This window comes from Tachypleus tridentatus, chromosome 5, assembly GCF_004210375.1.
Source record: "Tachypleus tridentatus isolate NWPU-2018 chromosome 5, ASM421037v1, whole genome shotgun sequence".
Lineage (NCBI taxonomy): Eukaryota > Metazoa > Arthropoda > Merostomata > Xiphosura > Limulidae > Tachypleus > Tachypleus tridentatus.
This window is the reverse complement of record NC_134829.1, coordinates 26,745,725-26,772,198: the sequence shown is the minus strand read 5'-3', so window position 1 is coordinate 26,772,198 and position 26,474 is coordinate 26,745,725. Positions and strand designations below refer to the sequence as shown.

Genomic DNA, 26,474 nt, shown 5'->3' with positions numbered 1-26,474 from the left:
AACTGTTAAAATATAGGCTTTTTATATAATTAATTCTGTATTGTTTAGAAAGTAGAATTCTTTGAGAAAGATGTTTTTGTACTGGTGATGTCCAAAATGCAAGTGTTCTGACTGTAAATAGTAACTTTTAAAATATTTCTTTGAAAACAGGCTTCCTATTTATAATGGATCATGATTATATATAATTACAACTTTAATAAAAAATCTGAAATTTTTGGTTTTAACTTGTTTTTATTTCAATCATACTTCCAGAAATAAAAAAATATAAGCTTTGAAATTGCTGGATTATAACCAGTTGGAGTCTCTTCCATTTAAGAAATACTAAAAATTTAGTTACATTGTTAGACAGCTTACTTTTAAAATATTAACAAGAAAATTATATTTGAGGAGTGGATTTGTCATCCCTCAGAGTCTCCAGTCAAACATCTGTGTTTGTTACATTCAGTATGTGTGAATTTTTTCATTTGTTTATATGCACTTAGAATACAAGTACCATCATGCTGTTAAGGTTTAATACTTGCTTCTAATATCCAGGCTTAGAAGGTGTCACTTGATTTAGTGTATTTTATCAGATAAGTTGACTGGTTTGTAATTTGATCACACCAATCATAGCTGTTTGATACAATAGTATTTTATCCTTGTTGTAAAAAGCAAAACATTGTTGCAGCTAGCATTGAAAACTTAAACATGGTTGTTTCTTATTTACACACTAATACTGTATTGTCTGAATAAAGTTTCTAAATTCTTGTTTTATTATTGTTAATTCCTTAATGGCTTTCATATTTTGTAAATTGATGTCTGGAATCATAAAAGTGTAACAGTATTGTTACAGCATGTGATTGATAAGTCAATAAACCTATTGTTGTTTCTAAAATTCTAACAATGCAATGGAGTTAACTTGTATAGATGAGACATTTTTATGTACAAAGTATATGATTAAAAAATTAACTATAACTTAATTCTAAATTATTGTACCTGAACTCTGACTTTATACAGTTTTTATTCAATTTTATATGTTAATTCTATTTATATTTCAACTGTGTGTTTTTTTAGAATTTTTCTGCTCATCCCAATGAATAACTCTTAATTTTTTTATGAATTAGTTTATCACTCCATGAGAACATATCCATTGTATGATTTTGGAGCACTTCCCTCAGTTTTGTTTAGGCATTGGCTGTTACTTTGTTACAGTGACAGGTCAAATGATTTGACAATTGACTATAACATAACATCTTTGAAAACAGCTATAAAGAAAGTTTAAGTATTATTAAAAAGGACAAGAATTAAACTGTCACTTTATAGTCAATATATAGCTTTAAGAGTTTTTTTTATAGTTTCTGTAAGTATTACTTTATCAATATGAAAGTATTAATGTGAAATTGTTGTATATCTATTTGAAAGCTACAGGTATTTCCTTCAGCAAGGAAACAAATAACTCAAGATGAGATATGCTTATACAGTTTAGAAATGGGTTGATTGGTAAGGAAGGAAAACTTATAACAAGTTTAACACAATAGAAGAAAATTTTACCATCATTAGGTCCAAGTATGGATGCCTGCATGGGAAACATAATTTTCTCTTTATTCCTTCAGTCTGTGTATATGAATTTTTAAAGTTCAATTCATAATTTCACAGTACTTGTTCTCCCACCACTCAGAAAAAGTTGTGCAGATGCACATGGGTACAAGTAGTTTGTCTAGACAGGACTATGTATGCAGTATGAAAAGTCAGATTACTGGAGATTGCTTAAGTCGTGGTAAATGTATCCTGTTGATATTTGGATTCAAATTAGTTGTCTTTACTTTCTAATAAACATATTATTATTTTGTTTTGAGTTGCAATGTTTGTAAACTTGTTCTTTTTTTAATTATATTCTCTAGATGAAATCATCATGTTCATACCAGATAAGCTAGTTTTAGTTTACTTCTTTAGTGATGTGGTAGACAACTGTAAAATGTTATAACAAACTAGATCTTTATTAAATGTTATTTTTACATTTATCCTCATCAACTAATGAAATAAATGGTTTGACCAACTGACTACGTGATTCTTTCTAATTGCAGTTGTGATTTGTTTTTATTAGAAATATTGTTGTTATCAGTGACAGTAAAATATGTTTTTTTTATTTAGTTATCAATTTATTTGATATACACAATATCAGTGGGTGATCAGAGCATATTTGAAAACAAAATGACAACCATATTGTTGTCTCTAATTGACATTAGCAATTCATTTGTCAAGTAGGAAATGTCTAGATTATTTTTAAAACATTTTGGATGTGCAGGTATGTGTGTTTCGAACTAAATGGATTCAATTAATTAACAAACCTGTTGATTAATTGATTAACAGAAACCACAAATCAGTATCTTCTGTTTGTAAAGGATTTTTTTTCCTCTTTAATTTAGATTGATTACTTATTTGTACCATTTGTTAAGCCTTCTACTTGCTTTGCTTTTACTGGAATTTTAGTATGTGACTTATTTAATCTCAAAGCCTACCTATTCATGGACTTTGTTGGAAATTCGTGTGTTCAGGTTAATTTTAAGGAGAATTAAAGAAAGTGACCTAAGATGTCAAATATTGCAAAATACAAAACTTTTAGAAACAGAGATAAAACATACATTTGATACAGTTATAATTTGTTTAAACATTTCAGTATTAATGATCTAATTAGTGTTTTTATTAAAAGGGGCACTAATAGTATTTGAAAACATTTTCCTGCAAGCTGCCTTGATGTGGATTGCTACCAGTAGATTTATTGGTTTTTATCAGTGTTATCTGCACATCAATAAGAATTGTATCATGAAGAAAAAATTTGTACAGCTTTTATTGACATACAATTGAAATGGTGTTAAACTTTATGGTAAAAAATGTTTTTACAGCCTATGGTTACAGTGTTAAATATTCTTTTTATATTCATAGTATAAAGAAAGAGTCATTGCTCATGATCTTCCTGAAGCTCTTGATTATCTGAGCCTAGTTAAAGATCATGTACATACAGCTCTAACTACAGTAAACAGTTTACTTCAGAGAGTTCAGAATGGAGATCTTTCCACAAAAAAGGTTTGTTACGTATCACAATGATTATATAATTGTTTTTTCTGAAATATGAACTTCTACTGATTTGAAGTTCCTTATTTTGTTTTCTTAAAAGCAGCAAAGTTTTAACAATTGAAATTATTTTTATTTCTGAGCTGTTGGGAAAATTAGGGTTAATATAAATGCAGTAATAGCTTATGTATGGGTTGTTTTTTTTCAAATGTTAGAAAGGTGAAAAGGATTAATTTGAACACTATCTTTTTAAAAACACTAATAAGAACAAAATAACTTAATGAATGCAGATAAAATTCCATTAGATCTTTTATTTTTCAAAACTATATCTCATTTGATTATTTAGTCATTTCCAAAAGTCAACTTTTGTTTCCATGAGCACAAATAGATTTATAATTCATTTTTCTTTGATTTGCTGTAAAAGAAATTGGTTCAACTTTTCACACACATGAAATGCTTGAAGGAACACTCAAAAAGAACAACCAGCATCATATCATTTGTTCAAAAGCACCCATGGAACTGTGGTATTCTAGGTTTCAGTTAAGTGATTGTGAGAGGATGTTCAGGAGTAAAGACACTTTATTCATTGAAATTTTAAGACCCAAGATTCAGAAAAACAAAGTTATATAGAACATAATAAATATACATGTTTATACCAAGTATAAAAACTTAAAGTATTAAATGGAAAAGATTACCTTCAGGTTAGTGATATAGGTACCAGAAAAATTCACAAATTGCATATCTTTACAGAAATACCTTCATATAAATACTGAGCATTGCTAAATTTGAATATTTTTCATAAACTTAAGATCATGAATCACATGTGTAATATTAAAGGTATTAATTTAAGAGATTTCCTTTCTGATATTTGTAGATTGATTGATAATGTCACAGGCCACTCTCAGTTTCTATTGTTTAACAGAAGATTAAATATTGTATGGCCTTATTGATTATTTGTGCATAGATATCAGTTATAGTTTGAAGAAATGTTATTTTTAACCTGTTCCATAAAAAGAAGAGTGGGTATAATTTTAATATAAATGTTTGGAAATAATTTTATAAAGTAATTAATTTTAAAACCATCGTATATTTTCTTTCAACTGGCATGCTGTCTCTTGTATTGATATAGATTTCAAAAGGCCATCTAATGTGAATGGTATAGTAAAGTATATAAACATATGAGAAATTTTAATTCTCACTCAAAATACTTGTGCCTTTACTGCACATTAAGCAATTTTTTGCAATTAATTTTAAGTATGTTATTTTGATTTTATCAGGAGACTTAGAGTAATTATTTTCAGTATCTTAATTTTGTTTTAAGTGTTCCAAGATTCTTTTAGGGCATCACTATTTTAGAAGTGAAAAACCACATGCTGTTAAGTTATTTGACAAACCTTGCTTTCTTAATGTGGAGAAAACTTAATGGCCAGAAAATCAGTGGAGAAACAGCAGTGGAAAGGCTAGTGGAAATTAGAACTGTGAGTTTTTATTGTTCCATGTATATGTTTAAATATATTCTTCTCTTGTTAATATTGAAATGTATATATATTCTCTAAATCTCAATCAAGTTTCTTATTAGATGATTTTAAAAATGTAATTGTGGTGTAGGTAGCTTGGTAATCCTTTTCCAATTCCATTCTTGATAATGAATGAAGTAAAAATGGATTTGTGATATTTAAGTTATAGTTGCTTGAGTGGCAAAACTTCATGTCTTGTATGTCAATTTTCTTCCTGAAATCATTTGTAGCCTCAATTTTCACTTGTTTAGGAAAGTTTCTATTGAATGAAAAGCTTCATATTTAGTAGTTTTTAGTGTTTATAAAGTGTGCAACATTTTTGTTAATAGAAAATTGTACTGGGCTGGTTAAACAGGCTATATTAAAAAAATTACACAATTATAAACCAAATAAAAAATAATTAGGAAATGTTATTAGTTATTATTTTGAACTGTTAATCACACTTCAAATGCACATGACTTATTATGTTTCATATACTACATTAAAGTAAAAAACATTTAATGATTTAACTGTTTTTTTAAAGTACGTAAAATGGTTACAGGCTATTTTATTTTGTGGATTTATAGTGGGTTTATTGTAATAGCTTATACAGAATATCAGAATGTTGTGTTTACATTTTTTATGTAAGCTAGTATGGTTAAATTAATGAAAAAATGTTAAGTTTATAATTTATTTTTAATATTAAAATATTTTCTTTGCACATTCAATGTGAGAATAAAACTTTAAAATTTTACATACATTATTCTAGTACAGTATATGTAACAAGCTACAGTATACTGATTGTTTTCAATACAAGAGCAAAAATTCTTTACTCAACAAGAAATATAAATGTACTATTTAATTATTTGTAAAGAGATGTTTAACGTTTTCCTAAATTCATCTAGAAACAAACTTATGTTAAGTGTCTTGAGTACAGAATTTTGTTGAGAAGGAGGTTGATTTAATGCTGACTTCACAACTATAGACAAACTTAATTAACCTTAATTTTTAATTTCAAAATTAAATATCTTTATGTTATTGGTATAGAAAAGCAAATTAAAAAAATATATATATATATTTTTTATATCTTCAATACTGATGTTTACGTAATCTATACAAATAAATAAATACACTTTTATTTATCTGCCTTTTGTGAAACTGATAAGTGATTACTGTTTCAAGTATGTATAGCATCAAAATATTAATAAGTATGAATAATTAATTATTCATAAGTAGAATGATGAACAATCCTGAACATTTGTTTACAAGGCTATGGAAACATAATTTTATACAGGTCATTTCAGAAGAAAAAATTAGATCTCTTTCAAGATAAAGGTCTCTTTAATTTATAAGTCATACATTAATTTTCCAAAATCATATTCTGTTTTAGGTCTTTTAATACTTGGATTACAATTCTCCAACTCTTTGAACAGTAATTTATTCCAAAGACCACTTAACGTTGTAAAAAAAAGAAATATAATTTAGAAAAAGTTGCTTAGTTTTTTTGTAATAAATAACTCTTTTCTTTCATGCCATAAAACCACTAGAAATATTTTTATTTCAAAACTTGTATAACTTTTAAAATTAATTGGATGATTTTTGATACTAAGTATGTAATCTTCTTGGCACAACATTTTCATACAATAAACAAATGTATTTAAAATACTACTGTAGACTTCATGTAAACTTGATTTGGTTCAGTTAAGAATGATGTATTTAAGTGTAGAACTATAACTGTAGAACTGCAGTATTTCATTACACCTGAATTTGTATGTTGTGTGCTTTTATCTTTCTTTTTTAATATATTTTATTAAATATGAAACTATCTGAAAACATGTAAGAAAAAAAGTAATTATCCTGTTTTTGACAGTTTTTAATTTTCCTATTCTAGAATCTCTGTAGCTTCTGGAAAGTTATTCATAATTATCTTTATAAACATATTTAATATCTTTCATTTATAGGTTCTTGAAAAAATAAGACCTATAGAACAAAAGCTGAAGTACCAACTTGATAAACTAATAAAAACAGGAACTACAGAACAGCTTGGTAAGTGAAAACTATTTAGTTATTAGAAATGCTTTTCCTTTCAAACCACAACTGTGATTCAGACATTATGCTCAGTATCTCAGTGACAAATTCACAAGGAATTGTGCAGAGGAAATTTTTGAAAACAACATGAGATAATTTCAATATTGATAAATATAAAGATATTATCATTTCTGTATCAGCAGAAAATTATATAAACATCAGCTACTTCAAAAGTCATACATAAAAATATCTTCTTAACAATGAATTATGTTTTGTAGTGTGAGAAGGGAAAACATACATTCTTTGTGTATGTTATGTAAGCTGTATGGTCTGATAAAGCATGCTAGTTCAAAATGTCATTTTTCTCAAAATAATAATATAAAAAACTTGGCAATTGCTCATCCTGTTATTTAATTTGCACCCAAACTAAATTTCTGTTCAGAAGTATATTGGTTAAGGTTGTAACATCTTAGATTATATTTGTTTATTATCCTTTGAGATGATCAGCAATTATTGTTCATCTTCCTGCCTAGCTTTCTTCGTGTACTTCTTAGTTAGTGTCTGTCTCTCCTTTTTAGTGGCCAAACATAAAGTGGGATTTTTTCAGTCTACGTTTTGGTTGCAGACAGTTTCCATATTAAGTAATGATTTCAGATCATTTTTTCATCAGTGAGACCCTTCAAGGTTTTGGAGTGGGATGATCTGTCTATCTGATCTTTACTTTCATTTTTATTATGTTCCTTTATTTTATGTTTAGAATTTGTTGTTGAAAGTTATGCTTTTAATGTACCTATGAAATCTGAATTTGGTGTCAATTCTGATATGAATGCTTAAGTAAATATCAAGAATTCTACAATACTTTGGAAACCTTACTCATGCACTTTGCCTTTAATGTGGACAGATTCTATGGCTGCATTATCAGCACTCATTTGTCGTTGGTTGAAAGTGAACAGAGGATACAATCTGGTGGCTGATGATGGGTCAGTGAGTACACTGTCTTTCTTTGTATGCATCTTCTTGTTTAGTATTCAAGACATTGGTGACAAGAAAACCATTCTCCCCATGATGTCTCATAGTTCCATCAAGGATGTAGAATAACTTAACCTTTACAATATATTTAACAGATTTACCCCTTTACCCCATGCTTTTATGAAAAGACAAGAAAAGATCACATTCTAGTTTCATATTTTGGTGGATAATTGACACTTTTCAGGAATCAGCTCGATGTGTTTTACGTATGAAAAGGGTTAATTATTTCTGTTAATCCTTTGTTAACCTTTCTGATGCTCACATTGCACTGTACTAGAGTTGTAGTGCTCATATTTGTGTCTTTTTTTATCCTCCTGAGTTCCTATTGACTAGGCCAGTTTTGTGATTTGACTGGTCTCTTTTGATCTGAATGTAGAGCTCTCATAACTTCAGGAGCATGTCCATTCATTAAACATTACTGTTCTGGTCCTCTGAAAAAAGCTATGGGCTTATGAACACTTTATTAAATATATAGGTTATAAAAATTTATTAATGATAAAATCTTCAGTAGCTGCTGTTGTAGTCAGATCTCAAGTCAGTTAAGAGGTTCAGCTATGAGCTAAAGCTTTGTACTTGAGAAAAAACTCAAGAGCCATTCTGTGAGCTGCTATGCTGTGACAAAAAGCTGATGTGGCTTTCATTGGTAGTTTTAAAGCTAATTATTAACTTTTTATTATTGGAAAAATTAATGTAAATGTAAAAGCATTTGTTTCTTTGGACTGTAGAAAATTTTTATAAAATGTTTTACTATACACTGTATTTTGTAGAATATACATAAATGTTAAATGTTGTAAGATCGAAACAAGTAACAGAACATGTTAGAAAAAAGTTTATGGAAATGTTCATGAATATTTTTGTTTAAGCATAATTCTTATGATTTAAACACTGGATAAAATTAAAAACATATGCTTTATTATCAAAATAAAGCCTTTCAGGCAATTATATCAGAATGTTTTGTGCTGTTTTTTTTTATCAGAATTGAGGAACTTTTTCATAAATGCAGAGGAATTTGAATAAAAATTTAGATATATAAATAAGTTACAGTAGTTATGACCATGTTAAAAACAAATTCTTTTTATCAATTCTTTTTCAAAAATGTTAGTTTATTTTGGCATTTTTTAAAATGTACAGCATTAGTTAATTTCAGTTTTTAGTTTCGTTTAAAAAACTATCAAATTATTATAAATATTTTAACTAAATTACCATTTGATAATGGTCATAAAATCGGCTGTTTTTCTCAGTAACTTCAACACTTAACAATGATATTGTAATGTTTTAATTTGTTCTTATTGATGCTAGTAGTCATATAATACAACATAAATATGGCTTTAATACTTTCTTTTGAATTTTAAAACTTAGAAAGAATTATTTATTTTTTCTTTTATTATTTTCTTTAGACCCTGACGATCCATTGAAGTTCCGAGCTAATCCAGATAGTTTAATAAGCAAAGTAAGTTGAAAATAATTTTTTTCTACTTTTGTGTTTTGCCCGTAATTTTATAATATACCTTCACTAATTTTTACTCTTTACTTCGTGCTTCAGGTTTTCAATTTTTCTTGTTGTGTTAATTAACTCTGAGTTAGGTTTCAATTGTATGTTTTTTTCAGTGCTTTGTGTTTTGAAAAATACATTGAAGTTGTAAAGAGATCCTCTTAATTGGTCCATTAGGTCTGTTAGCATTTGTTTTTGTTTTCCATTTGTAGTTTTTAGGCAGTTTAATATTATCCCTGAAATGTAGGACATAAATATTACCACTCTCGTGAAACAAGAAAGTAGTTCAGTAAAATAATACCTCTATATTATGTTTAAAGTTTTTAAAATACATTTTGAAAGTGTGTTAATGCATCTTTTATATTTATAAATTATCAATAAGTTTTTAAAACAATTTAAATACAATGTTTAAGATGAGTTTTATGATGCCACAGAAAGAAACACAGTTTATGTATATCAGATCATTATACCAGTTGAGGGTGATTGAGAGATAAATCATTGTTGCTTACACCTTGTAACAGGATCTCTGGAGGTTATGGTTATTGTGCTGTCTTTTTTAATTTGTCCTTTAGTATGTCATGTACAAATAGTGGTCATATTATTTATTAATGGAGGCTATAAAAAGCATTTTTAAAATAACATTTATAGGTACTTGTGGATGCTAGTGAAATGGTATACTTAGAAACAAGAGCACTGTTTTTTATGTAAGTGTGGTCCAGGAGACTTTTTAAGACCTCTGATTGATAACTTGACTTTTATTCACAAGGACCTGCTGACTTGTTTTGTGTTTAATCTGATCCACCTTCAGTAACATTTGATTGGGTTTTATAAGATTTCTCTCTCTCTCATGTTTTTTTTTTTAAATCTAGCTACACATATTACTGATGCTACTTTGACTTTTCTCACTTATATGTCTTAAGTCTAATCAGGTTAGTTGTAGTACTTATTTAGTCTTTCAATAAATTATTTCCTTATTTTTTGTTCTTTTCAATTTTAGTTTAGAAATATATATATTCTTGGAACTCATAACCAACTGCTGTCTGATGGACAGTTTACTTTCAGGACAATATGGTCTGGTTTAAAACATACTTTGAAAATGTGGTTGTAAACTATGTGTAACTGTTTTCTGAAGTATTGTATTTTTATTTATGCTCATTAAGGTGTTCATGCTTTTGTTATCAGAATTTTATTAGATGCCAACTATTTTATAGTCAAACTTGTGTATGAAAACATTTTAAAATTGCATTCATAGTTAACGTCAATCCCTCTAACCGGTATTTCAGGGAAATTGCATGTATGGAGGGATTTATGTGAATATATTTTCATGGCTATTCGTTTTGATGCTTATTTTGTTCAACTTTGTAAGATATATTTTACATGTTCTTCATTAGTTCTTAATTTAAATGTTTAGTATTTATAAGACAATATTTAGTATTTGTTTATGAAGTATAAACATATTTCAAAGGTTGCAAACAGTAAAAGTTGTTTGTGCCCTTTAATTTTTCACATTTAATTTTGTTTGTTAAGTTAGCTAATGATGATGAAGATGAATCAGTTTCTGATGAAGAGAAGGAAGAGAGGTCCAACATATATGTCCCACCTAAACTATCTGCTGTACATTATGGTTAGTTCAGAATAATTTATTTTATAACTGTAGTATTCTGTAATTATAATACAGCCATTGGTTTAAAAAAAATGTTCTTTGATTATTCTTCACAACATTAGCATTTTTTCTGGTAGTGTTTTTTTGTTATTCAGTACAGATAAGCATTTTGTAGCAGTAATATTCTTTAATTATTTACCACAATGTAAGAAGATACACTGATAATGGGAAGATAAAGTTGGCTTAAGGATGTCTCTAAATTGTATTTACCATATGTATGTTGGTGTGTAATTGTTCAGTCAAGCATCCTCTGTACAAATTCTGATGCAGCATAATATATTAATATTTTAATTAATGTGAAAAAGAAATAGAAAACATTATTCTCCACTGCAATAGATTTTGTATTTGCCTTTTCTATATTTTCATCAGTTCTACTGTGGTAATGAAGTATATTATAAAAGTTTTAAAGTGACTTTATATTCTCGTCACTCAGAAGGGGACGAGACTGAACAAGATCGACAACAAAGAATACTGGAGCGAGCAAGGAAGCGAGTACTAAGTACTAGTATTATGCAAGAGCTTAGAAAAGAATACAGTGAAGCACCAGAAGAGATAAAGGTTTGTATGTTTTATTGTTCTCAACTGTTTAATGTGGTTTTAGATGGTTTGCACCCATGCTATTATTTTTGTTCCAGTGTGTATGGTATAAATTCCTTCTCTTCATACTTCCTAATGCAGTGGTTCCCAACTTTTTTATGCCCCGCACCCCTAAAAATTTTTTATATGTTCTCGCACCCTTCATAGTAATTATTTATTTAAGAATAAAGGTGAAGGTGGCCAAAACAAATGTTTTCTCGCACCCCGTGGGGATACAAGCACTCCTGGTTGGGAACCACTGTCCTAATGGCATCAACCATGGATGTACAATTGACACTGCATAAGATACCTTGTCTTTAATGATGATTTTATCATGTGCTCTATATGTGCTCGTATATATATGAGGTGTGATAAAAAAGTTCTAAGACTTCAATTTTATTCTGAAGAATAATGTACATATGTCAGTATTATAAGCTATCCCCTTGAAAGTAATCTCCCAGAGCTGATACAGATTTGTTCCAACGTTCCTGCCATTTTTGAAAGCAATGCTGGAAGTCTTCAACTGTTATGCGACTAAGTTCTATTTTCACATTATTATGGATGGTTGGAATGTCATCAAATCTCTTTCCTTTCAACTTAATTTTGATTTTTGGGAATAGAAAAAAAATTACATGGGGCAAGATTGGGAGATTACGGGGTGGAGGGGTATCATAGGAGTGTGAGAAGGTGCATTGTTATGATGAAGAAACCAGTGGCCATTCTCCCTTAAGTAAATTAAGACCTCTTTATAAAAGTCCTAGTTAATTGTCTGACCATGATGTACAAATTCATAATGAACAATACTTTGAGCATCAGAAAACACACTCACATTGTCTTCACACTTGATCGAGACTGTCGTGCCTTTTTCTGACATGGTGATGATGGGGCCTTTCACTGGGATGACGGAAGTTTCGTTTTAGAGTCATAATCGTATACCCATCACTCATCACCAGAAAGAATGATGTTGACGAAATTAGGATCAATTTCTAGCTTTCTTTTCAGATCCTTGCTCACTGTCGACAGTGAAACTTTTGGTCATCCATCAACAGTCTCGGATGGAATTTTGCAGACACTTGATGCATGCAGAGTTTTCAGTCAAAATTGCCTGACATGATCTAAAGGAAATGTCCAGTTTACCAGCAATTTTGCAGATAGTTAATTGCCAATCACTTCTAATTTTTTCCTTTCACCTTAGTGACCATTTCATCACTGGACAATGTCAAAGGTCACCCAGAACATGGGTCATCTTTGGCTGACCTCAGCCATCTTGGAAATGTTTTATCTACTAATAAATGATAGCCTTACTTAAGCAGTCATCACCAAAGGCAGTTCTTAACATTTCAAGGATTTCTGTTCCTTCCTTACCATTTTTACACAAAACGTGATGCAAACACGTTACTCTTCTTTTCTGTCCATTTTTATTATAGCAGGGGCAAGAGATACGTCTGTCTTTGAACATGTTTTTTGCAACACAGACATATAGTCTGAAGAAATGACTTATTCATGGGGTGGATCTCTGTTTGTACTTTGTACACACCTCAGTGAAGCTCACTGCTTCTGTATCTATAACAGAAGAAGTCTTGGAACTTTTTTATCAGACCTCATATACACATACACTGCATGGCCAAAAATATGTGAAAACTTCTATTTAGTGGGTTTGGCAATTTCAGCTACACCTATTGCAAGCAGGTGCATAAAATCAAGCATACAGCCATGCAATTTCCATAGACAAACATTGGCAGTAAAATAGTTCATACTAAAGAACTCAGTGGCTTTCAACATGGCACTATCATAGGATACCAGCTTTCCAACAAGTCAGTTCATCAAATTTCTTCCCTGCTAGAGCTGCCTCGGTCAACTGTAAGTGCTGTTATTGTGAAGTACAAATGTCTAGGAGGAACAACAGCTCAGTCACGAAGGGGTAGGCCACACAAGCTCACAGAATAAGACTGCTGTTTGCTAAAGTGCATAAAAATCACCTGTTTACAGTTGCAACATTCACTACTGAGGTCCAAATCACCTCTGGAAGCAATGTCAGCACAAGAACTGTTCATTGGGAGCTTTATGAAATGGGTTTCCATGGCCAAGCAGCCACACACAAGCCTAAGATCAGCATGTGCAATGCCAAGCATTGGCTGGATTGGTGTAAAGCACATTGCCATGGGACTCTGGAGCAGTGGAAATGCATTTTCTAGAGTGATCTTTCTTCACTGTCTGGCAGTCTGATGGATGAACCTGGGTTTTTTTGGATTCCAAGAGAACGCTACATGCCTGAATGTGTAGTGCCAGTTGTAAAGTTTTGTGGAGGAGGAATAATGGTCTGGGGCTGTTTTTTATGGTTTGAGCAAGGCCTTTAGTTCCAGTGACATTCTAGAGAATTATGTGCTTCCAGCCTTGTGGCAGCAGTTTGGGGAAGGCCCTTTTTTGTTTCGGTATGATAATGCCCCCGTGCACAAAACGAGGTTCATAGAAACATGGTTTCCTGAAGTTGGTGTGGAAGAACTTGACTGACCTGCACAAAACACTGACCTCAACCCCATTGAACACCTTTGGGATGAATATGGAATGCTGACTGCAAGCCAGCCTTCTTGCACAACCTCACTAATGCTCTTGTGGCTGAATAGGAGTGAATCCCCTCAGCCATGTTCCAAAATCTAATGAAAATCCTTGCCATAAGAGTGAAGGCTGTTGTAGCAGCAAAGGGAGACCAACTCCATAATAATGTCCATGGTTTTGGAATGAGATGTTCAACAAGCACTTATGGGTGTCCACATACTTTTGGTCATGTAGTGTGTATATACTCATGTGATAGTGGGCCCATGATGTTTAAAAAAAAAATTTAATGTTTTCATGTATCTTGTGTAAAAGTCAACCTAGTTTTATAGCAACCTAAAACAGCAAACTTTTATCCCAGGCTATATTACACTTTACACTAAATATTTGTGAAAACAAATTAAAACACTTAATTCTATCAACATAGACCATAATATGAAAAATTGTAATTTTAAATAAATTAAAGTATCTAAGATTGCTAGTGTTACTGCTAAATAGATATGTAACATGATTATCTGACAAAAGATGGATTATTTGTTATTAAGATAATATGTCAGTTTTCATGTTTACCTTTTTGTAAATAGAAAATTAAACTAGTGTCTTTTATATCAGTTGAGGTTTTGTTTCATGTATTATAGGCTTTTATTGAGTATGCATTTCAACCTCTCAAAAGTATTACTCATGAAAAAGTTGACCCTTCAATTACAGATTAAAAATTGGTCACAAAAATTAGGCTACTGCACAAATGTGTATGGTAACTATCATTGTACTAAGTAACAACATAAACTGGAAAAAGATATATTGCAAAAACTGATAGCTTGTGCATTTCCAGAAGATGAGCCTTCATTTTTCTGAAGTCTCCAAGTTATTAGGTTTATTCAAACTGTAAGAAAGTTTAACCAGAATCATGGTGCCTAAATTTTCACAGAGTGGGTTTTACCTATTGTAAAGAGATTACTTAAACATAGGTACATATCTGCATTAACCTCAATAATCTGTACAGCTTGACTTTGAATTTGTATATCTAGACACATATATTAAAGGTTGTGCAGACTTGCATTCCTTTAATAAAGACTATGGAATCAGTTTCTTTTTTATTTAGGTTATACTGGTTGTAAATGAATTATGATGTATGTGTCTACAACCTTCTACTGCACTTGGGCTTGCATGACAGTACAGTTTGTAGGTTTCTTAATGATTATAAACATTACATTAACTACTTCTTTGTCATAGAGTCACACTTGGTATGCTTGCCATTTTTTTATTCTCAGACACCACGTGGGCACGCATTTTGATAAAAATTTTCACACTGGATGAAGTGATATGTGGTTTTATAGGTATTTCTTCAATAACTTGTATAATAAACCACTCATGGGAATAATATATGCCTTGTTCTAAAAGAACTAAAAAGCACTACTAGCTGTGAGATAGATGGGGTATGTGTAGTTTGGAAACTTGGCATGTATTTTTCTTATTCATGTTGTGTTCAGAGTTTTCTAATTCTTAAACACATCAAAAAGTGAACTGGTTGCTGGCATAGAGTACTTTTGTAAATTATTATGTAATTTTTTACAGAGTAGGTGGAATGAATGTAACATTTGGAGTAGGTGATGAAAAGTTTTAAAATAATTTTACAAAGACTTATGACATTAATGATAATACCCTAGTTATAAAAATAATAATAACATGTAAGCTTAACCTTTGTTGGTGTTCAGGTTATCGGTGAGCTATCAGAAAATTACCCTTAAGTGTCATGACCTGACTCATATAGTTTTAAGTTGTTCATATCATCAAACGTTTATTTACTTGAGTTTGATGTGTTGCAGTACCTTCGTAAGTTCCAGACACTTTGAAATTCTAGAAGGGGTAGAAATGGTTAACAAATGTAAAAAGATAATTAAAAGGTTGCTAATTACTCACTGTAGATTGATTTATAAACCAACAAGAAGATTCAGCTGTTCCTACAGTTATAATGTTGGTCTTTTATTCTTATAGTGTCTTTCACTGTTAAAGACAAGTCATGTTACACTCACCTGTAGTAGCAGCAGATCAAATACATTTTTTATTCTCAGTATCTTAGTGTATTTCTCTGTATAAAAGTTGCATTATTTTAAGATTGTTCCTTTGTTGGTGTGATGTATAATGCTGGTTTTATGTTCTACGATTTTTGCACAAGTATGTTTTAAGTGTACTTAGCTTTAATGTTACTTATAGTTTCTCTGGTCAAGAATATCGAAGAAAATGAAATGTTAAGCCTATAAACTACAGTCTACCACTACAAGAAGCCTGTCAGGTCATTTTTCTTTTTTTTTCTGGTCCTGGTAGTTAGCATGCCTTGACTTTGAACTTGAAGATTCATGTCATTTCCTCTAATCTATCAGTTCAAAATAAGTAGTGGCTTTTTGCAATTTATTCATTTCTGAAACAAATAAAGCTGTTATGAGGGTTACAGTTGAGGGTTGAAATTCCCTTTTAACCAGTGTAACTTGAGTAACGAGAGGGAGGCCCAGATATAGTCATATTTTTGACCAAAACTCACATTTTTGGTTCTGAAAAACAATACAGGTTTGAGCTGTACTGTAGAAAGATGAATGTGTTCAGTCAGAGATTAATTTTGGGAAATCAAATTGTCAGTTTGGACTTTGTGTAAAGTACTCCTCCAAACTTAAAAGCTTTCAAAGATAATTAAATACCTTATGACATTTGTAAGGAATACAAAAGAAGTATGGAAAATAATGGATTTTTTTTTACTCTGATATTGTTTTATCAAGTGGCTAAAATGTGAGTAATATTAAATGTATGGTAGTATCCTTGAGGCTTATGTATTGTTAAGCAAAATCATTCATAAATTTTGCAATGTTTGTTTTACTTTTCAGGAATCAGTTGATTTTCAGAGAGAAACAGCAGCCAAGCATATCAAAGAAAAAATTAAGTAAGTTTCCTTTGATCTATAAAATTTTGCACATGTTGATAACTTAAGTAGCAAATTCATAACTGCTTGATTAATCTGCAGCCTGTTCTTATGATTATGACATAATTTTTATATTCTTATATTAATGCATTTGTTAAAATTAAAAGGAAAACTCTGCTTTTCTTCAACATGAGAGAGTAAGTGAAAATTTGGGAGTTGTCTACTTTTATAAAATTTATGACAATGAATCCAATTAATTTAACATTGTAGTGGGTCACTAACTAATTTTGACCTCCCATGAATTTGCATTTGTTTAACTGTTGTAATAATTTTATATTAATCATAAATAATTGAAGCCTCAGGTGCCTTGCAATGTGATGATGGAAAGAAAAGCAGCTGATATAACTTGTTTTTTAAACAAATTACATCAACAAAAAGATGTTGAAATCCATACAATTAAGATAACTTTATTAACCACTAAAAATTTAAGCATGGCTAATGAGTAAAATCATTACAACCATGCAGTATTAAGATTTCTGAGGTAAATAAAACAATATGTATTGGTACTGTACAGACAAACTATTTGGGCACAGGTTTCAAGGTTTGGTATAGCCTAATGGTTACCTTGCTATAGAATTAATATAGATTTCTGAGGTAAATAAAACAATATGTATTGGTACTGTACAGACAAACTATTTGGGCACAGGTTTGTGTTCTGTTTTGCTATAGAATTAATCTAAGGATCCATGGTTTGTGTTCTGTTTCGGAAAAAAAAGTGGTCTACAGTTTGGTTCCATGGGTACATAATAAAGGTGATGGTCAAATCCCCCTGTTCTGTTATGGTAGCCTAAGAGCTTGTATTTGGTTCTGATGTCTAGCTGTCTTTTCTTTAGTCTATTAGTTGAAAGTTAGGAACAGCTAACACATTTAAGCCATGTGTTGCACAAGTTTCTAAAACAAACGTTTCCTACTGTGCCATTGGTGGCTGATTATGTTTTTAGCATGTCTTTGGTTAATTTTATCACATATACATAAGTTTACAAACTTTGTACTTCTGAAGTTTTTTTTAACAAGAATACAAATCTGTGAAAGACAAAATTTCCAGTTTCAGAAGAAGAAGAAGAAAAAAAATGCATTCATTTACAGTCTTTTCAGTTCAGTTGTTTATTTATATCAGTTAAATAATCATGAGCTAGCACTACAAAATATGGTTGTTAGTTTGACTTTTGACAGAGATTACATGTTAAGTGAATGAAATAAAGAAAAGTATTTACATCAAAGCTAAAAAAATATAGTATGAAGTCCAGTTTATGTATGTATTCAAATATTTTTTGTTATGGCTTATTGGTTAATGAGGCCAGCATTTACTGTTTAAATGTTTACACAGTTGAAACTGTATAACTAAGTACTCTGAGATTCCTAGAGAACTGATACAAATTTAAGGTGAAATGGTCACTATTTTGTGATCTGAGATATGTTTAATCTTTTTTTGCATTTTCTAGTTTTAGATTCTGGTCATTATTTGAATTAATACCCATTAGAAATGAATGAAAATGTGCATTATAATTTCTTAAAGGTCTCTTGAGTTCTGGAAAAATGGAATTTAGAAATAAGGATGTACTAATAAGATTATCTGTTCGATTACCATAAAACGTTAATGGGCTGTAATGGTAGTTGTGGTATAAAATGAAAGGTAGCATATTTTTAAATAGGTTTATCTATTATGACAATATTTGCAACAAAAAGACCAAGGTTAATTTTAAAGTTTGATTTATTAATAATATTTCAACCATATTGATAATTCAGTTTGAAACAAACTCACAAAAAAAGGTAAACAGCTGTTTTTTTTTCTTTTTTTGCATCACAACTTATACATAAAGTCATTAGTAAGTATCGTAATAATACATAGTTCTGGAAAACATTCACTCTTCATGGATTGCTAACTTCTGCATGCTGTAGCACTTTCAGACCAATTGCAGATAGCCATTTTTTTAAGCATGCTTCAGTTGAAGATCTTTAATTTTTACTATCCTGAAAATGTAACAACAGAATTTAAAAAACATTGTGGGAATATGTACTTCCTCACTATCATAGTGAAATAAAATGTCAAAGTGGGACATGTTGTGGTTCATACCATTGACTATTACTGCAGTTTTTGACATAGAACCAATTAAGTAATTTAAGATAAAAAGAAGAAACTACAAATTGTGAACAATCAAATGTTTCAGTAAAATAAAATACAGAAGTTAAAGTCAGGTGTGGAACACCTTCATTTCTCAAGGGAAAAAAAAAAGTTTATATGTACCAAGGTGTTTTAGCCAAAGACTTATATCAAGCAGTCACCCATGACTGAAATATTGTTAAAAGTTCATTTAGTTTCAGTTTAAAAAAATCTAATTCTTTTGTCAGTTTTTTTAAGTTGGGGAAATTTACAAAATTTTGTTTTTTGAGAATGTTGAATGAAACATTAAATACTTCTTTTTGTCTTACTTTTTTTTATTGTTGTTGTTGATGAGAATGTTCCAAGATAACTATTCAATTAGTTTGAAATTGAATTATATTCATATGTATAGTTATTTAATTTGATACTTTATTCTACTAAGTGCAGCAGTCATTACTTTTTCTCCTCAGTGTGGATTTCTGTACATGGTGAGGGGACCTCCCAGGGAAAGTTCTGTTCTTTCTGGTTACCTCCTCTGGGATTTAAACATCCACCCACGTGTTTGCCGTGCATGGCGACCCATGAATGGTGGTTGAGGGGTCCAACCCTAACACACCACTTTGGCCTTGAATTCCTGTAGATGGGCTTTCTTGGGGTGGACCCCCTTGGGTCAATCGGCTGGACTACTTGGGCTAAGGTCAACTAAGTACCAGTGTTGGATGTTCTCAACAGGTGTTGTGGACATTGTGTATGATGCTGGTGTTTGGGTATAGTGCTCACAAAACCCTGGCATTGCTGTAATGTTCTTGCATGGCATTGTAGTGTGTCCCCTCATAGGGCTTCATGGTGGGTGGTGTCAGTGGGCACCAAAATTTTCCTTTTTTCCTATAGATCCTCCTACGAAAAATTTAAATAAAATAGTGAAAAACAGTAATACACGTACCTCAGAAAAACCTTTATGGCAAATGTCCCCCTTTTTTATTAAGAAGGGACTAGAGGGACTTGCTGACTCTCCAAAATCAGTAAAGAAGCTTTGATCTGGAGACATATTGGTTGAAACATCCACATCTCAACATAGTGAACTCCTCTAGAATTCAAAGGCAATTGGGGATGTACCTATTGAGGTTACCCCTCATGCTACCTTGAATTCATCACGAGGAGTTATTGTTGAGAGGGTTTGAAGAACGTCCCTGAGTCAGAGATTCTCACAGGTTTCTCCACTCAAGGAGTTTCTGCAGTGAGGCACATCTCCACTCGCAAAGATGGAGTTACACTGCCGACAAATATCCTCATTTTGATATTTACATCACCACGTGCACCTGCCACCATGAAGGCAGGTTATCTAAATTGCAGGGTACGGCCGTAAATTCCAAACCCTCTCAGATGTTTCCAATGCTAGAGGTTCGGCCACTCAAAGACATCATGTCATGGTTCCCTGACACGTTCTCATTGTGGTGGCAAGGACCACGATGCCTATAAGTGTGACACAGATCCACATTGTGTCAACTGTCCTACTTTTGTTCTTGCCCAAAATGGTTGGAGGAAAAAGAGGTGCAGCGTTTGAAAACGACTCATAACATTAGTTATCCTGAGGCTCAGAAATTGCTGTCTGCCACATCATCTCAGACATGTGCTGTTGCACTTCATTCCACAACTACAGTGGGAGTGCAGACAGATCTCTCTGTGCCTCCAAGAGAATCGTTTTCAAAACAAATGAAAAGTCTTTTGACCTCCATGGTTAAAAAGGTTAATTACTCAACTTCTACACCCATCTCTGTTCATCCCATACATTCCCACAAACCCCAAGATCCACATCCTTTGGTTTCAAATACAGGCATTTCTTCAGATACATCTTTTTCTCCCACCCCAAGATGCAAAACAATCATTCGTTCGCATCCTCAGTCACTAGAATCCCCTTCCAACAACAAAGATCTGCCCAATCGACCCAGGGCAGGATCCATGGAGATTGATAGACCTCCTATGAATAAGGACAGTAAGGAAAAAAGACGTGGTCGTAAACAGAAGGGTTCTCCAGTCACTTCACCTACCCGTCATTAAAAATGACCACCTTGATACAATGGAACTGTCGAGGTTTATGTTCTAATCTGGATGACATCAAAACACTGATTGCTTCCTTCCATTCTGTTTGTCTTTCCTTACAGGAAACATTTTTTAAATGTGTCAGTACAGTCACCTTTTGGCAGTTTTCTTTATACAGAAATGGCTGTGTGATGGACAAGTACATGGAGGGGTGGCACTGTTGGTTGATCAGCATGTGTCCACCCTGTCTTTATCAATCAACACACACCCTTTTTTTTCATAAATTACATTAAGTTGTACAAAATATCAATAAGAACTATTTTGAACTCAAACTTGATGAAGTAGTGTTCAAATTAGTATTTGTGTTTAAATTTTGAAAGTTGATACTTGGGTATACACTCAACATCTGAAAGGTGGTGCTCTGTAGTTCTGCATAGGGTTAAAGGACTGCCATAGGTTTATCATTCAAAGATATTGTGTTTATAGGTTGATAGATGTCTTTTGTTAATGTTCTATCTTCAACTTGTAAACATGCTTCTGCAGCAATGTTTTTCTTCCTCATTAGTACAATAAAGTGTTGTTATTTTTTATTTCATGTTTTAAACAGCTTGATTTGTAGTTTGGTATAAATTAATTATTGATTCTTTTATAGTGTTGTAATTATTATTGTAAGAAACTGTTAAATACATGGACATTTGTCAAAATTGTGCCATGATGATTTTGTTTGAATTTTAGCTATGAGGAAGAATACATGACACGACTGACGGTCACTAAAAAGGAAAAGGTAAGAAATTATGCTGTTGCTTTTGAAATAAAAAAGTGAGCATTAGCTATTTATAAAAATATTCTATTAAATGTTAATTATTAATACTAACAAGTAGTAAGTACAAGTCATTATTATGTCACTATAAACATTAGCTCCAGGGAATGTTTACTATTAGTATAATCTTTTATGAGAACTGTTGAAAGAAGTACTATAGTTTACATATTGTTATGATCATTAGTTGTTTTTTTATAGTTGAATTATAATTTAAAAGATTGTTTTCACTATAATGTAATTTAAATTGTGCTAATCTAAATTTAAATTCTTAAATGATTTTTGTCTAATACAAATTGATAATGTTCTTGTAAATAACTTATTGTATTTTGAATGTGTTATGTTGAGGTTATGAATAAACTCTTTTTAAATGCTCTAAAGTAGCCTTTTGGGTTATATTTGTCTAATTTCATTTTTTCTGTCTCGGTGAAAATGTAAAACAACACCCACAAGAATTGATAAAAAGTTTTACACTTCTGTTTCTTACATATTAAATTACTAAATGTCAACTTGTCCTATTTCTATCTGCTTATTTCTTCTTTCATTCATAGACTAAAAAATAAAAATAAAAGATAAATGATTTTAGAAGAAAAAAAGAACATTTGTTTGTCTATAATTAAAGCTTATTAAGAAGTTTATTTTTAAATAGAGTAGTACTTAGTTTACAGAACAATTACATAAAATGCACTTAGTACATTTTATGCAGTTTTTGTGGTAAGTTTTGCAAACGTTATATTAAAGAAACAAACTTCATATATTTTATTTGTTTCTAGAAAGGTACACAGAGATTATGTTACATTAAAATGATTGTGAAGCCTTACCAGATTATTACAGTTTTGATAAGCATGTTAAAATGCACTTGTTACCCCCTTAGTTTGTATTTAAATTTTTTGAAGTTTTTCTTTTGCTCAATTTCAATGCATAGAGTTGGTAAAATGAATAACTTCTCTTTATTTTAGCTTCACATAGAACTTAATGTTTATTATAACTATGTTTAAAAGCTGTTGGGGTTATGACAATGAATGGTTTTAGTTATAGTAAAATTGGAATAGTATTTGAAATTGTTGTGTGCAATGGCTATTATGAAACTAGTGTATGAAGCAGAAAAATAAAATTATCTTTGTCAGATATACTTGTTACTGTTATGTTGTTTTTAAATAAACGTGTCTGAATACTAGTACCTTTCAGTAACATAACATGTTATCAACCTCTACCAGTCATCTTATTATATTTAATTAATAGTGTACATGTAAGCTCAAATTGTGTATGAAACTGCATATAGAAAATTCTCAGTTCATTTGTTTTCGTAAACTGTGAAATTATAATTCACTTATGTATGTGTTATTTAGATTAATTGGGAAAAGCTTTCAAAGTTAGAAACTTGGGTTATTTCAAAAAGTTTGTTTTAAAGTAGATTTATCACTTCACTTATCACAGAATGCCAGAAAGACATTGAATGGAATGTCCGGCTTAGACCATTTAACTACCTTTGAAGACATATCGGCACTTGATGCAGAAGCAATTGATGTAGGTATTTAATTCTGGAAACTATTGTGATATCTCACTCCAGTTGCAAACCTGTTCTAAGTATAAGAATTACTACAGTGTCTTACATAAGAAATTTTGGGATTTTCATTGTAGTAGCAAGAAGGTTTTCTCAGTATAGTAAGCTTATAAATGTGTCTTGGGTATAAGTAGTACATTTCAGAACAAAGTTGTGGTAATCTAGTGTAGCAGTAGTGTGTAGAAAATAATATAAAGATATGTCAGAAGGAAAATATGCTCTTTTATTAGTATAACAGCACTTGAAGTAACAGTATATATCTAAGTTGTATATTTAGCCACTAACAAATACAGAAGATGAAAATCGTGGAATTGATTAGCAGAAACTTTCTGTTACAGCCCATTACATGAAATTGTATGGCATTTTTGGTGTTGAAAAATACATTTTTGAAAATAATGTAGCCTTATGTTAAAATGATTTATGTCAGATTTTCATTGACTTAGTTGTTTTGTTTTTTAAATAATTTTCATTGGTATTTCTTTAATGAGAGTGGACCACCCTAATTCTTTATAATATTAATAATAATAGAATTTTTAGGTACGGTTAGTGATGCTTTAATGTTTCAACGTACTTGGAACACTGTGTCATCTGATTGTGCCGTTTTTTATTTTATTTTCAGGACTTGCCAATGAAGAAAAAGGAAAAACTTGCAAGAAAGGTAACTCTACAGTTTTTACTTCTAAATCTTTATATCATATATTCTTTCAATGTTTATTTTTATATGTGTGTGTAATTAAAGCAAATTGTTAAAAATAATTAATAGAGTTTTTGAACTATGGTCTCGTTCTCTAGTCATTATTTTACTTTCAACAATTACATGAAAAACAACAGTGGATAATAATATATACAAGACTGAGCCACTTCAAAATGTATCTAATCTTAATTAGCTTGAGAGTTCAAAGATATTTTTTAAAGAATATATTAGTCTTGTTTTACATCTGTGATTCTTCAGAACTGCATGTGTAAGTCCAAAAATGGCAAAATGTAAACTTGTTCAGAATCACAAGTACATTGAGGTGCTTCGAATGTTTAACGCATTAATATTTAACTGGCAACAACGATGATTTCTAGCTCAAATGACATATATTTTGTGTATTTTTTAAGCAAATGAAAATGAAAAAGAAAGGGAAGAAGAAAGGTAGGTTACAGCTTTTATTTTGAAAGAATTTGTTTAGTTATACCAGATTAAACTGTTTTAAAATACTTCCTAATATGTAGTTTTTATTTGTCAGAACAGAATAGACAGTTGTTATCCATGTTCTATGTCTACAACGTAATGTATGTGTGGGCCTCTTAAGTTACCTCAAGTAGTTAATTACATCTGACTCTATCTAAACACTTTGTTGAAATGTAAAAGGATACTGGCATTGTTACATTTTTACATTTCTTGCTTCAAGTTAAATTTGAGGAATATCATCCACTAAGTTTAGTTCTTATTTTATCAGTTCATACTTCATATTATTTCAGATTTATTCTGTTTAATTTGTAATCCATCAGAGTTACTAATGTCAGTTTTTGGGGCCAAATTATTATTTTTTATACAGATTCTAAGCCTAAAACATTAATAAAAACTATCTTAAGATATTGGGGTGGGGGGAAACTAACTTTGACTTATTTCATTTCTTGAAAATCAAATTTAACTATTGTATAAATTATTTAGATTTGATTTTTTAATATGCAGTTTAAAAGTTTCCCACAGCTTGAAGTATGTGAGTTTGAAATGTTTGATGTTTTCAAGTAAAATAGCTAGGCAGTCTCTCCCCACCCAATTAAGAAACACAATTGAGTTCTGAATATTGTGTAAACAATTTTATTTGTAAGTAAGGGCAGATGGTGAACTTCAGCTGAACAATTTATTGGGATCTATTATGTGTGTAATATACTTGTCAGCCATAAAGGAACATTTCTACCTGAAGTAAACTCTTTAAAAAAATTATTAGCCCTTTAGTGTGGCATCTCAAGGTTTACATTTACAGTATTCACTGTCTGATTTTATAAAGGAACTTTTATGAACTTTTGTATTGGTTATATGTGAATCAAAAATTTTTGCTTTTATTAGTAACAGTAGTTTTTATGAAACTTCATAGGAAGTGAACTACACAACATGCTAATATAGCCAAGAGACAATGAAGTAGTTCGTGTCTACATGTATTTAACATACTCATTTTTTTTTAATATGTTATTATTAGTTATCTAGTGAGAGCAGAAATTATTTATGATTGTGACAGTATATAAAAACAATGAGACACAATTACTATTTTTAATACTAATTTTTTAAAAATGTTTTTTAGGTTTCAGAAAAAGAAGATAAGTCACCACAAGATCACTCGTGCGAATCCGTGGTTTGTTTAAGACAAATGAGTGTTAAAAAAACTTTTATTATTGTTCTACATCACGCAAGAAATTAAGTACAAGGTTGTTTTGACTGACAGTCTTGCTGTATTTTTGTAATAAAAGTTTTAATCCTCTGTTATATTTTTATAACATTATTAGTTTTGATTTAAATATTGTAAGATGAAACTTTTTATGCAGAATTATGTGTTAATGAAACATAATTATTTTATAAACAAAAGCTAAACTTAAATTTAACTCTCAAATTCAAGATGAAAAACAGCATTTGTTCATTCAATTATGAATTGTTTGTTAAGTATGTTAAAATGCGTAATGATTGATCTCGTATCTGGAAATAAAATAGCTTTAAATGGATGAGTAAATATCTATTGGGAATTGTGCTAACATTTAAAAGAATCTGCCTTTTAATATGTCTTTATAAATGAGATTGATGCAATTCACTTTAAAACTGCCAAATGATTGGAAAATGGTTCACTGTAGAACTACAACATGTCTGTCATCTAATTTTATGTGGAACTACAACTTGACTGGCACATAATTTACTTTGAAATTACCACTTGATCAGCCCCAAGAATTTGAAAATTTCTTAAGGAGAACTAAACCTCTAAATTCCTATCCAGGATTCCCTGCCATGCATCCTTTTATTACAAGGTAATCACTCATCTTTACAGAAAGAAACAACTAGGAACATTTTCTGTTTCCACAGTTCTGGTTATGAACAGGATTTAAAACTTACAATCA

The 26,474-nt window shown here is 30.6% G+C and overlaps 1 protein-coding gene across 1 annotated transcript in view; it reads left to right on the top strand.

The window, feature by feature from the left end:
• Positions 1 to 25,854, top strand: part of LOC143250785 (neuroguidin) — a 31,386-nt gene extending 5,532 nt beyond the window's left edge. The window contains exons 2-13 of the mRNA XM_076501766.1: positions 2,923 to 3,063; positions 4,392 to 4,529; positions 6,509 to 6,593; positions 9,002 to 9,054; positions 10,624 to 10,720; positions 11,193 to 11,317; positions 16,765 to 16,820; positions 21,736 to 21,784; positions 23,255 to 23,344; positions 24,001 to 24,039; positions 24,486 to 24,519; positions 25,673 to 25,854. Of these exons, the coding sequence (XP_076357881.1) occupies positions 2,923 to 3,063; positions 4,392 to 4,529; positions 6,509 to 6,593; positions 9,002 to 9,054; positions 10,624 to 10,720; positions 11,193 to 11,317; positions 16,765 to 16,820; positions 21,736 to 21,784; positions 23,255 to 23,344; positions 24,001 to 24,039; positions 24,486 to 24,519; positions 25,673 to 25,692 (927 nt within the window). The 3' untranslated portion in view covers positions 25,693 to 25,854. The remainder of the gene's footprint in view (positions 1 to 2,922; positions 3,064 to 4,391; positions 4,530 to 6,508; positions 6,594 to 9,001; positions 9,055 to 10,623; positions 10,721 to 11,192; positions 11,318 to 16,764; positions 16,821 to 21,735; positions 21,785 to 23,254; positions 23,345 to 24,000; positions 24,040 to 24,485; positions 24,520 to 25,672) is intronic.
• Positions 25,855 to 26,474: the final 620 nt, after the last annotated feature.